Source organism: Cebus imitator, unplaced genomic scaffold (assembly GCF_001604975.1).
Source record: "Cebus imitator isolate Cc_AM_T3 unplaced genomic scaffold, Cebus_imitator-1.0 Scaffold389, whole genome shotgun sequence".
Classification (NCBI taxonomy): domain Eukaryota; kingdom Metazoa; phylum Chordata; class Mammalia; order Primates; family Cebidae; genus Cebus; species Cebus imitator.
Window position 1 is genome coordinate 235,834 of NW_016107704.1, and position 12,561 is coordinate 248,394.

At 48.7% G+C, this 12,561-nt stretch overlaps 1 protein-coding gene across 1 annotated transcript in view; it reads left to right on the top strand.

Moving 5' to 3' along the window:
• Positions 1–249: 249 nt before the first annotated feature.
• The window catches only part of RNASET2 (ribonuclease T2), a 29,801-nt gene continuing 17,489 nt past the window's right edge, over positions 250–12,561 (top strand). The window contains exons 1-5 of the mRNA XM_017508307.2: positions 250–330; positions 638–732; positions 3,826–3,886; positions 8,893–8,948; positions 11,148–11,205. Of these exons, the coding sequence (XP_017363796.1) occupies positions 647–732; positions 3,826–3,886; positions 8,893–8,948; positions 11,148–11,205 (261 nt within the window). The 5' untranslated portion in view covers positions 250–330; positions 638–646. The remainder of the gene's footprint in view (positions 331–637; positions 733–3,825; positions 3,887–8,892; positions 8,949–11,147; positions 11,206–12,561) is intronic.

Here is a 12,561-nt window from a genome sequence, read left to right on the forward strand (position 1 = left end):
GGAAAGGCGCGGGGCGCCTGCGTGGCGAAGGAACTCGGACGCGCGACAGGCCCGCAGAAGTGCTCGGGCCTCCGCTTCTCCAGGCCTATCCGCGGGGCGGGGGGCGTAGCGCCATGTGGGGGCGTGTCCACTGGGCGGGGCGTGCGCTACAGGGGGCGTGGCGTCCTGTGGGGAGAGTCCGCCGGCGGGGGCGTGGCGTCCTGGGGTGGGGGAGTGTCCGCTGGGCGGGGTGTGCTCTCCAGGGGGCGTGGCTTTCTGCTCGGGTCCTTGACCGCCAGCGCCCTGGGCTGGGCGGAAACGCGGCTGACCCTGTAGCGGTGGCTGTAGCGCGTAGGAGTGGGGGTCGTGGTGGGGTCGCGGCGCCTGGCGCGGGGCGTGCACGCGTGGCTCACGAGCCTGAAGGGGAGCTCCGAGGGGCCCGGGTCGCGGGGGGCTGCTCCTGTTCCCGGAGCTCGGCGCGGGGCCCGCGAGGCTCAGGCCGTCCCAGGGCCCCGGCGCACCCCGTGGCCGCAGCTGCAGCGGGAGGAGCGCGGCGGCGCGGGGTCCTTGGAGTTAGCGCTTCTCCCGGAAGCCTTCCAAGGGCGGCGGGTGGGAAGCGGGGGCCGGGGTGGCAGCGAGCGGCGCCCTCTCTCCGCAGGTCGGCACCATGCGCCCTGCAGCCCTGCGCGGGGCCCTGCTGGGCTGCCTCGGCCTCGCGTTGCTCTGTCTGGGCGGTGCGGACGAGCGCCTGCGGTGAGTTACCTTGCGAGGTAAAGTGGGGCGCGTGGGAGCCGGGCCATCGAGCTTTCCACGGGGTGCAGGCTGCAGCTCTCTGGGTCCGCGCTCTCTGAGCCTCGGTCAGCGACTGGGAAGGATGGGGGTAGCTGAGCACGCTCCGGGGTGACCCCTGGGAAGGAGTAAGGGGCGAGAGGGAGTCCTGGACACAACCTGCAGAGACCCCCGGGAAGGACTGGGTTGTGGGGAGCCCTGAGCACGCCCCGGGGTGACCCCTGAAGGAGTAGGGGGAGGTGGTGGGTGGGGTCCTGGATTGGAGCTGAACTGGAAATCCACGGAGGACTCCCTGCCTAGGAAGCGGCACGCTTGGTTCCTGCACTAGAAGTTCTCCCAGAGAAGTCGCCTAGAGGACACTTAATTTTAGCTTCCACTGTATCGAGTGGCGAAAGCAGTTCTTCCTCTTTTTGATTATCCTATTCTGACTCCCTTACCCTGGCTTGCCCTCCCTGTTTTTCTGTCCGTGTGCCACCCAAATTAATTAGAGATAAACAGGTGGTGCTGCAAAAAATTCCAACTTTAATTCTGTGGAAGATACCAATATTTGAATTCCATATTTTTTCCTTCTATTTGGGTGATGATCGGGTTAATAGGAGGATTTCATACTTACATAGGTGTGGGAAAGGTGAGTTTTACTTTTTACTTATTTATTTTTGTATTTTTGAGACAGGGTCTCACTCTGTCACCCAGGCTGGAGTACAGTGGCCTGATCTCAGCTCACTGCAACCTCTGCCTTCCGGGTTCAACCAATTCTCCTGCCTCAGCCTCCTGAATAGCTGGAATTACATGAGCACACCACCACACCTGGCTAATTTTTGTACTTTTAGTAGCTGTGCAGGTCTTGAACTCCTGACCTTAGGTGATCTGCCCACCTCAGCCTCCCAAAGTGCTGAGATTACAGGCATGAGCCACCATGCGCCGCCGGGGTTTTACTTTTTAAACACCTTTTTTTTTTTTTTTTTCAAATCCTATACATTAAAAGGTAGCATTATATTCTGAAAAAGAGCTACATTTATGTCCTTGTATATTGGCCATGAGGTTCAGAGTCTCACTAGGGAGGTGTGCTGGCCAGTGCTGGCTGAGTGTCAACTGCCAGTTCACACCCAGATGTGGGACCTTTAAGCTCTCTGCACTGCAGCTTCCTCATCTGTAAAGTAGAAATAGTAACAGTCTGCCTCATAGAGTTGGCTGCGGGAGAAGTCAGTTAAGGTACAGAATGTACTGGGAATGATGTCTGGCTGGAAGTAAACGTTCACCAAAAACAGGCTGTTATATGTGGATCCCCCACTCTTCCCATAATTCATGCAGCTGATTTAATTAGATGGTCTTGAGCAGGCAAGATTTGCGGGAACAGCTGATTCAGAGCACGAGGGCTTCGTAGATCAGCAGGCATTTCCCTAAGCTCTAACTGGGTTTGAGACCTTGGTGATTTTTCGTTTTTCCTCTGCTGAGTCTTTAGCTTCTCCATTACTTTCTCTGAGTAGAGCGTGTGGGAGGGGGTCTCCTACACTCACACCACTCTGCCTGGCTGTAGATGGAGAGTTTGTTACAAATGCTCTTGAGTCTTGGTATTTTATTGTAAGCATATTGATAGTCTCATCTTCCTGGGTATTGCTTAGCTTTCCAGCCTCGGCTTCCACCCATGTAAAATGAGGTTTTTGCACCTAAAGGTAAAAATGTTTTAATGTTTTTCTCAGCTCTAATTCTCACCCTGCAGCTCAGCTCATTTTTCTTTTTTTTTTTTTTTTTTTTTTAGACAAGCCCTGGCTCTGTCACCCAGGGTAGAGTGCAGTGATGTAATCTGGGCCCACTGCAACTGCCATCTCCTGGGCTCAAGCTATCCTCTTGCCTCAGTGCCTTCCAAGTAGCTGGTACAGCGGGTGCATGCCACCACATCTGACTAATTTTTGTAGAGACAGGGTTTCACCATGTTGCCCAGGCTGGTCTCGAACTCCTGAGCTCAAGCAATCCTCCCACTTCTGCCTCCCAAAGTGCTGAGATTATAGGTGTGAGCCACCATGCTTGATTGCTTTTTTTCTTTTGTACTGAGAGCTTGCATAATTAGTTCCAGTGTACAACTAAGTTTTCATACCATCTTAATTATGAATTCTATACAAATTTAACGGGACTCAATTATTTACAAAAGCTAAAGTGTAACAACTTGATTTTTTTTTACTTTCTATCTTCTCTTCTAAAATGTGATTTATCCTGAAGTGTCTGCTTGACTTATATTCCTGTGTGCTGCTGGCATTTCCCATGTGTGTTTTTTGTAAGCTGCACTTTTTTCTTCAGCCTCTGTTATGCTTCGCAAATCTAGTTAGAGGCCTCCTTCAGTGAATAAGCTGGGGCTCCACAGTGGCTTCTCTGAGGTCTTCGAGTCAGACGAGTTTCGCAGTGCTCAGGTTTGTGGTGGAGTGTGGACCCGTGTTCTGGGTATCATGTGATGCAGTGCTGCGTTCTAGCATGTTCTGGTTAACATTCATGAAGCAGTGCACATACTGTGTTCAAGTTAACAGTCCTGGTGCCATACCTGAAGGAGCCCTCTAAAATCAAATGACAGATTCTGCAAAGAAGCAAGTGAAATATAAAAACTGACTCAGGGTAGTGACGATAAATAGCATCATGCTAGTTCAGGTTATGTTTTGCTGCTGAATGAATTAGAGAAAGCTTCCAGGTTTCAGGCCTCTGTGTGTTTCACAAATGCAGGGGAGGGATCGTGGGCCTGCATTTCTCTTGAGCATCCTGAGGAGAAAGTTGCTTTGTGGTTCAGTGGCTTCCCTCCAGTGAGGCCCTCCTGGCCGCACTCCCGGTGTGCTCCGCCCTTCCTCCTCCCCCTCCCCCTCCTCTCAGCGCTGTGTGCCCCCACAGGTGCCTTCTTAGTGTAGGGGTTTATTGTCTTCCTCACAGGAGTGTGCACAGCAGCGGGGCCGGCAGCGTTCCTTGTCCCACAAACACTCAATGCTGAATGAGTGACTGAAGGGATGGATGGGTGGATGAATTTTTTCTGTAACTTTAAAAAAGTTCTTGAAAAATACATTTCTTGTGTTTTAACAGAGACAGACATGAGTGGAAAAAACTAATTCTGGTTCAGCATTGGCCTGAGACAGTATGCGAGGTGAGTGTTTCTGTCTTGACAGGCCCTGGGACCCGGGAGCCCCGTGAAGAGGGGTTTGTGTGCCCGTTCAGGGCACCCACACTGCTGGTGCAGGAGGTGGGCACTGCTGCGGTGGGCAGGGCCCCCTGCAGAGACTGGCCCCAGGTGGGCTGTGTGTGAACGTCCCAGGGCTGCCGTAATAAAGTGCCACAAGCCAGCCGCTGAGCACCTCAGGAATTTATTCTCACAGTCTGGAAGGGGCAGTCTCAACCCAGGGCTCAGAAGGGCTGGTTCCTCCTGCGGGCTCTGAGAGTTTGTTCTGTTTCTCTGCTCGCTTCTAGTAAGGACCTGTGCTCCTCTGTATTTCTGGGCATATAAACAGACCCATCTCCCCAGCCTCTGCATCCTCCTTCACAGGTGTTCTCCACTTGTGTCTCTCTGTCTCCCGATGAGGAGGATATCAGTCATTGGATTTAGGGCCCTCTCTAACCTGGTATCACCTCACCTTAACTTGATGACATCTACAAAGACTAAATGTTCATGTAGGGGCACATTCGCAGAGGGGTGGAGGTGTTAGTACTTGGATTTATCTTTTGGGAGACACAGTTCAACCCACAGTGGGCCTCGGTTTGTCTCCTCCCTCCATGTATTAGACAGTACTGGATGTGTTATTAGCGTGTCCTGTGAGTGAAGAGGACCCGGGAGCACCCCTGCCTCCTTTGCGGTGCTTGGCACCCATGGCACGCGGCCCTCCAGGCTGGCCTTTCCTCACCTGGCTGTGTTTCTCACCGTGCCTCACATCCCTTCAGGGTGTCCGTGTCCAGGCCCTTCTCATTGGAGTGTCAGCAGCCTGGACGCTGCCTGGATCTGCCCCTCAGGGCCTGCCGGGCTCAGTGTGTCAGGCCGACCCTGATGTCCGTCGCACACTTCCACAGGGGTTGATCGTGCTGCTGAGCTAGCCCTAATTTTATTGACAGGGCTTCTGAAATTTGGGCCTGAGTCTTCCCTCATGAGGCCTTTCCATGACTGCAGGCAGGAGGTGGCCAGTAGTTAGTTGTTGCATAGATGCTGGTCATCAGGCTCTGTTAGGAGCACACAGGCTGTGTGTTTTGCCTCTAGCACTGAGCAGTAATGACTTTCTCTTCTACTTCCTCACTGATCTTTCTGTTGACAAATGAAAATGAAACTTTGCTTATCTGGCTCAAATTACGCTGTTGCTCATCTAATACTCAAGATTGCCCCGCTTTCAGTTTTGCGCCCCTGGTGCTGTTTCCTTGCCTTGCGGTAGGGTGGTAGGTAGGAGGAGCAGAAAGCTGCCCAGCACCAACTTGTGCTGGTGTTACTGCGATAGTGAGGGATTGCTGGAGTCCTCCCCACTGAAGGGCCCTGTGGAGGAAGAGCTTGAACTTCCAAAGCACCGAGTTTGACCTGCAGGGAAGGATCTGCCTCCAGGGCCTGAGACCAGGCTGCTCTGCCCTCAGGGAGGCATTTACATGTGAAAATGTGAATGTGTCCCTGCACACTGAATGTAAATATGCATGGAGGCACATCTTTGCCTTGAGGCTCTAGAAATAGACTTTTAAAAATCTGTTCAAAATGCCCTTGTGAGGGAATGCACTTCCACTGGGCTGCGGTGAGGGTTTCTGTTCCAGCCCAGGTGTCCTCCTAGGCCTTGATCGCTGTCCCTGGTGCCCTCTTTGATGAGATGCTTGTGTCAAAGATGCTTGGTCTGTCTGGGGTTTCTGGTGTCCTGGGCTCTCGCCCAGCTCCGTGCAGGCAGATGTAGGAACTGAGTGTGTGCAGAAGCGTGTGCAGAGCGCTCAAAGCCCCGGGGGGTGCAGGCTTTGCTCCCACACTTCCCGCAGGAAAGGATCCCAGCTTCTGGCTTTGAACTGGGTTCCCTGAGGGATAGAGTTGGGCGTGGCAGAGGTGAAGTTACAAGTTTTATGGTTACCATTTGGTTCACTCATCTACAGAAAATTATATTCCTTCTAGTTCATTATATTGAACAAATATTCCAATTACTGAACTATACATAATTGTGATATTGTGCTGGCCTAGAGCCAGAACCAGAGCAAAACTATTTTATAAAATGCAAAACTGTTTTTAGATAAGTTGAAATGGCTGCCCCATTCTCCTCACAATAACTACTGTCCTTGGCCTCTGTAAATAGAACTGCCAGTTTGTTCTTCAAAACTATGTAAAGCTGCTTACCTTTTCTTATCAGTAACTGCTCTCTGTGGCCCTAATGTGACAGGCAAGCAGTCCTAACCCATGCCATCTTGGCTCCTGCGACTTATAATAAGTAACTAAGGTCTGTGATTTCCACCTTAACCAGATAATGTGTAAACAAATGTTTATCTTGACTTCTGTAAACCACTTAAGTAACAAATGGAATGACAAAAGTCCCCATCCCTTGGAATGTCCGGGGACCCCCACCCTCATCTCTGCCCAGGAGGTAATTTACAGAATCCACTAGCCCTCGGAATGTCTGAAGCCTTTTCATCCCCATCCCCGCCCCTCACCCCCACTCCCAAGGTGGTTTTTCGGGTATAAAAAATCGTGGCACCCTCCTGTTGCCACCACAGGTTGGAGAGACGTGAGTCCTCTGTGGTCGCCGGCATAAATAAATGACCCTGCAATCTGGCATACTTTTGTCTTGTGGTAACTTTTTACGCTCCGGTCAAATACAACATAATGTTACATAGTTTACATTTTATGAAAACAAAGCCAATTGCATTTATATGTTGCAATACATTTCAGAAGGAGCATTCACTCTGCAGGGAATAAGGTACCTCTCCTTTAACACCTTAGTGCACTTCACTGTGGTGCTATTTGTTTTTACCTGAATGTTTGTTACTAATCTTCCTTTCATAGAACCTCTATTTTTTTTTTCCTCAACTTGAGTTTGAGTCCTTGTTATGTTCATCATAAGGTAATGAATGGAAGAGGAAGATATTCCTCTTCCAAATCTCAGCACTTTAAAAAAAATTCCAAATTTTTAAACTTGCTTCCTAATAAGTGCACATCAGTCTGATTATTTTGTTTGTTTTTAGTAGAATGTAGATGCATTGGAGTCAGCTTTAAAAAACAATACACATATTTTGGACAACCCTACGTATTTAATGCTTTCAAAATAAGATAAAAACATTTTATATGCTAACAGAATATATTTGTTACAAGTTAAAGTCCAGAAGTATACACAAGATTGATGACTCCTATTGTTTATTTTTTTTAAATCACAGGAAAATATTTATTGATTTAATTATCTCCAAATGATAAAATCATGTATTACTTATTTTTGCACTTAAAATTTTTCTTATTTATTCCAAGATGGTTTGAAGGTCCAAATATGAAACTAAATTAGGGGGGATAAGGTATAACAGTTATAAAGTATCATGTTGTATTAAAAATCTTACTTAGAAAAAAAGAAGTTACAGGTTTTGCCCTCTGGCCTCTTCCTCTAGCACTGAGCAGTAATGACTTTCTCTTCTTCTGTTGACAAATGAAAATGAAATTTTGCTTATCTGGACCAACTTATGCCCTTGATCCTTTCTCTCTCTCTCTCTCTCTCTTTCTCTTTCTTTTGAGATGGAGTTTCTATCGCCCAGGCTGGAGTGCAGTGGGGAGATCTCGGTTCACTGCAACCTCTGCCTCCCGGGTTCAAGCCATTCTCCTGCCTAAGCCTCCCAAGTAGCTGGGACTACAGGCACCCGTCAGCACGCCCAACTAATTTTTGTATATTTTTTAGAGATGGGGTTTCACCATGTTGACCAGGCTGGTCTGGAACTCCTGACCTTGAGTGATCCACCCACCTTGGCCTTTCAAAGTGTCAGGATTACAGGCGTGAGCCGCCGTGCCTGGCCCACTCCTGCTCATTTCTAATACTCGAGGTTGCTCCGTTTTCAGGTGTTTTGCAGCTCAGGCATTCAGTGGCTGATACCTCTCAGCTGAATCAGACTCTCTTCCTTTCGAGATCAAACGTGAACTGAAGCTGCCTCCTACAAAAGGCAATTTGAGGGAAAACGCTGGGCAGGGTGGACACTGGTGCCCGGGTGGGTCCTCGGGCTCAGACTTGTGCTGTCACTTGCCGTCCCTGCTGTGTGTGGCCGGGCATGGGCTGTGCTTCATCCACTCCCATAGCCCATGTATATTTCTGGATGACTATTTTGGAAAAACTCAATTTTAGCTAAAAAATTTGAAGCTCCTTAAAAAATGCTGAGACTTTTTTTCCTCTATGAATTTATCTTTATGATGGTGATTAAGGATGTACTCCTTACCTTTTTATTTTTCTGGCTCCAAATTTTTGATACTTATTATTTCATTAATCTATTTAGACTTGGTACCTGAACAAGCTTCAGTCTAGCAGGGTACTCTCAGCCTTTTGTCCTTAAACATGTATTTTTGGGTGTATGTTAAGCAAATTATCTCTGGGCAAATGAGAGTGTTTCCATCAGATTGGCTTAAGAAAAATGGCTGTTTCATTTTTCTTGAGAGGAGTTTCGTTCTTGTCAACCAGGCTGGAGTGCAGTGGTGCAATCTCAGCTCACTGCAACTTCCATCTCCTGGGTTCAGGCAATTCTCCTAACTCAGCCTCTGGAGTAGCTGGGACTGCAAGCGCCTGCCACCATGCCCAGTTAATTTTTTATTTTTAGTAGAGATAGGGATTTACCACGTGGATTCACCACATTGGCCATGCTGGTCTGGAACTCCTGACTTCAGGTGATCCACCTGTCTTGACCTCCCAAAGTGCTGGGATTATAGACATGAGCCACTGCACCCGGCGCATAAAAACACGTGTTTCTGTTAAGTGAAATGTTTGAGGATAGGCTTACAACATCCAGCCCTAGTGTAGACTCCTCATGGTGTATTGTGGTAAGCAATTTATTTTGTACTAACACTGGTTTTAGCCTGTGTTATTAGAATGGTACCTGTATCTCGTTGGCGTGTGTTGCAAGAAGTAGGATTGCTAAATGTCTTTTGATAAACAAGGAGCCAATCATTTTCTTGTTATATTTTCTCCCTAGGAAGTTCAAAAGGACTGTAAAAACCCTCCGGATTACTGGACGATACACGGACTGTGGCAAGTGTCTCACACAATTAACAGAGGCAGAAGCTGCTCGCTGACTGGGAAGGCTAGCTTGAATGTAGTCTTAATGTTTATTCTTGTTATTTTTGTTAGAAGTTCATCCAATAGACCAGATTCTTATTTAAAAGTATCTTTAGTCTTTCTAGCAGAACCCTGATTCTCTTGTTCTTTAATTCTGCCTTCATAGAACAATAACGCTTTTTTTTTTTTTTTTTTGAGATGAAGTCTTGCTGTGTCACCTAGGCTGGAGTGCAGTGTGGTACGACCTCACCTCACTGCAAACTCTACCTCCCAAGTTAAGCGATTCTCCTGCCCCAGCCTCCCAAGTAGCTGGGGCTGCAGGCGTGTGCCACCACACCCAGCTAATTTTTGTATTTTTAGTAGAGATGGGGTTTCACCATGTTGTCCAGGCTGGTCTCAACCCCTTACCTCAGGTGATCCACCCACCTTGGCTTCCCAAAGTGCTGGGATGACAGGTGTGAGCCACCACACTCAGCCAATAATGCTTTTTAAAATATGTGTTTACAGATTGTGGACACATGTTTGGGTCAGTACATTTTAATTTTCTCATTTTGTTCTCTTGTGGTTCATTATAAATAACTCTATGAAAATGTATAAACGTGTGTTAGTAACTCCGTTGTAGTACGCACTTCAAAGACAGTCCCATTTTTTTTTCTGGTTTTGTCTGCCTTTTGTTTGGTAAATTCTTTTCTTTCTTTTTCTCCTTTTTTTTTTAAAGGAAACTTTTACTACAGCCTGTTCCCCAATAGTAAATTCTTTTCAACAAGGACATATTTGTGATGTTGGACCATGTACATTAATCGCCCCATCCAAAGGATCAGTTTTGTCCTGCTGCCTCGATGCCGGGATTGAAAAGGGCCCTTTTAGCTTAATTGGTGCCTCCTGGCTCCTTGGGAAGAGGGATTGGTGGGTACTTGGCTTTGGGTCTCACTTTCTCCTTTGGCTGGTCAGCTGACCTTGACCTCCTATCTCTGGGGCTTCTGGCTTTCCTGGACTTTGCACGGTGTCCTGTCCCCTGCTGTTGTCAAATGCTCTGATTGTGCCTCTGCTCCTTGTAGCTGTTTCATTGCTGAGCCTGGAATGAACTTTGCAACGCTGTCTGGTCCAGTGGGTAAAGTCAGGCAAGTTTGAGAAGCTGGTCCAGCTGTTGACCCTGAAGACACTCTCCTCCCTGGCCTCTTTGGGGTTCTGAGGGTTCAGGGTCTTAGGGAGCAGGTTGGTGACCCTGTGGACTAGGCAGCACTCACGAATGAGAGTGGATATGTCCAGAACTGGACGTGTGAGGGTGGAGTTAAAGTTCTAAAGCAGATGGTGTCAGTGCGTTTGCTATGAAATGTGAAATGAAAATCCTACAAGCCAATCTTCTGCATACGCCAGACACCTTCTGACGTGGTCGGTCTGTCATCTCCTGGAGTCCTCCTCCCCACTGAAAGGACAGACTGTCGCTGTGCTCATGCTGTGGCTGTGGGGTGGAGATTGGCCAGGGGTCAGGTCACTTAGGTCCCAGTGCTAGGCAGCAGCAGAGGCTGCTGTCTACCCAGCCAGGGTGAACCCCAGAGCCCCGGCTTCTAGGTGCTACTAGGTGGTCCATGGTGCTTCCTTTTCTAAGCAGCGGTCTGTTTGCATTACTCCTGGATGCTTTTCACACAGTTTCTTTTCTAAGAAATTCGAACTCTCACTCCTCTTATCTGCACCTTCTTTCTTAAGCATCCCACATGTGATAAGGAATTCCTAATTAGAATTTCTCTTTCTGCTGATCATGGTGGCTCACACCTGTAATCCCAGCACTTTGGGAGGTGGAGGCAGATCACCTGAGGTCGGGAGTTCAAGACCATCCTGGCCAACGTGAAGAAACCCCATCTCTACTAAAAATACAAAATTAAATGGGCATGATGGCACATGCCTGTAATCCTAGCTACTTGGGAGGCTGAGGCAGGAGAATTGCTTGAACCCAGGAGGCGGAGATTTCAGTGAGCCGAGATTGCGCCATAGCACTCCAGCCTGGGCAACAAGAGGAAAACTCCATCTCAACAAGCAAACAAACAAATAAATAAAAATAATCTCTCTTTTTATTTTTTTTCAGCCTTTAATAAAGTGTTTTCTAAGGTCATGTAGAAGCTGCCCAACCAAGACTAATATGTCTTATTTTCTCTTTTAAATTTGAATTTCAAGGCCCGACAACAGTGAAAACTGTAATGGATCATGGAAGTTTAATTTAAAAGAGATTCAGGTATTGACTTCTAATTATATTTCTACTGCAGAATGTTGACCTAGATTCTTTTCTTCACAAGTGTGCCTTCAAAGTCATGTTTACAATTGTGGGGTCATGAATGTATTCACCAGGATTGAGCCCGTGGTGCTGTTTTAGTAAATATTGCTATCTCAACCCCATAAGTTATGCAAATTGGCCTCTCTCCTCCCCTCCCCTGCCCTGTGCCCAAGCCACTGCATGAGGAACCTGAGTGAGGGGCTCCCGCCGGAGCAAGCTCTGACACTACCCCATGCAGACCCCGTGCAGACCCTGATGCTTGCCCGCAAGTCCCACCTCGTCCCAGGGCCCAGGACTCCTTGGTCAGGTGACCGACGTGAGAATCTGGTTGGTGTGTTATATTTCAAGGCATCTCTAGACAGCTGAGGCTCAGAGAGCACAGGCCTAGGGCTGTCCTCTCTGACCATGGGTGGCTGGGTTTCTGAGCAAGGAGGACCTGCTGGGCCTTTGCAGTACAAGGGCTTGATTAAAGAAAACTCACAGGGTGAGAATTTATTAGAAATACTAGCAGAGGCATTCCTTTCAGATCCCCGTACCTCATATGGGATACGGAGTATATACACTTCACTCATGGACACGCCCTTATCTTTTCTTAGGGGTGCCAGTATGTCAGGGTAACGTCGTGGACCCCAGGGAGGGGGGTAACTGGGGCTGTCTTTAAAATGTGGGGTAGAATTGAAGGATTTGCAGGAGTTGTGGCTCCTTCCAAGGGATGGTACGTCCCCCAAGGTCATTAGTTCCAAATCCATCACAAATTCTAATCCCTTTGGAATTGTTCTCATTTTCCTTCCCATGAAGACCTTCTGTGGGATGAGCCAGGAGGCTGCAGAGGTCAGAGGCCGCCGTGAGATTTAGAAGGGCGCCCCAGAGCCTGGTGCTGTCCCTGGCTCCTCACACAGACTCTCTTCCTCCGGGACTTACTTGGGGAGCGGGCTCTGGGAGACACACTTCACGATATGTTGAGTTTGGAGGGCGCTTGAGACCTCCAGGTGGTGACACTGGGGGACTTCAGGGTCAGAGGAAACGTGGCTTTAGGCATAATTAGCATGAGGATGGTAAATCAAAATGACAGGTGTGGGCATGGACATGGGTGTGTGGACATGGTGGGTGAGGGGGCAGGGCTGACAGGTGTGGGCATGAGTGGATGAAGGGGCAGGGCTGACAGGTGTGGGTGTGACTGGGTGAGGGGACAGGGCTGACAGATGTGGGTGTGAGTGGGTGAGGGGCAGGGCTGACAGGTGTGGGTGTGAGTGGGTGAGGGGACAGGGCTGACAGGTGTGGGTGTGAGTGGGTGAGGGGACAGGGCTGACAGATGTG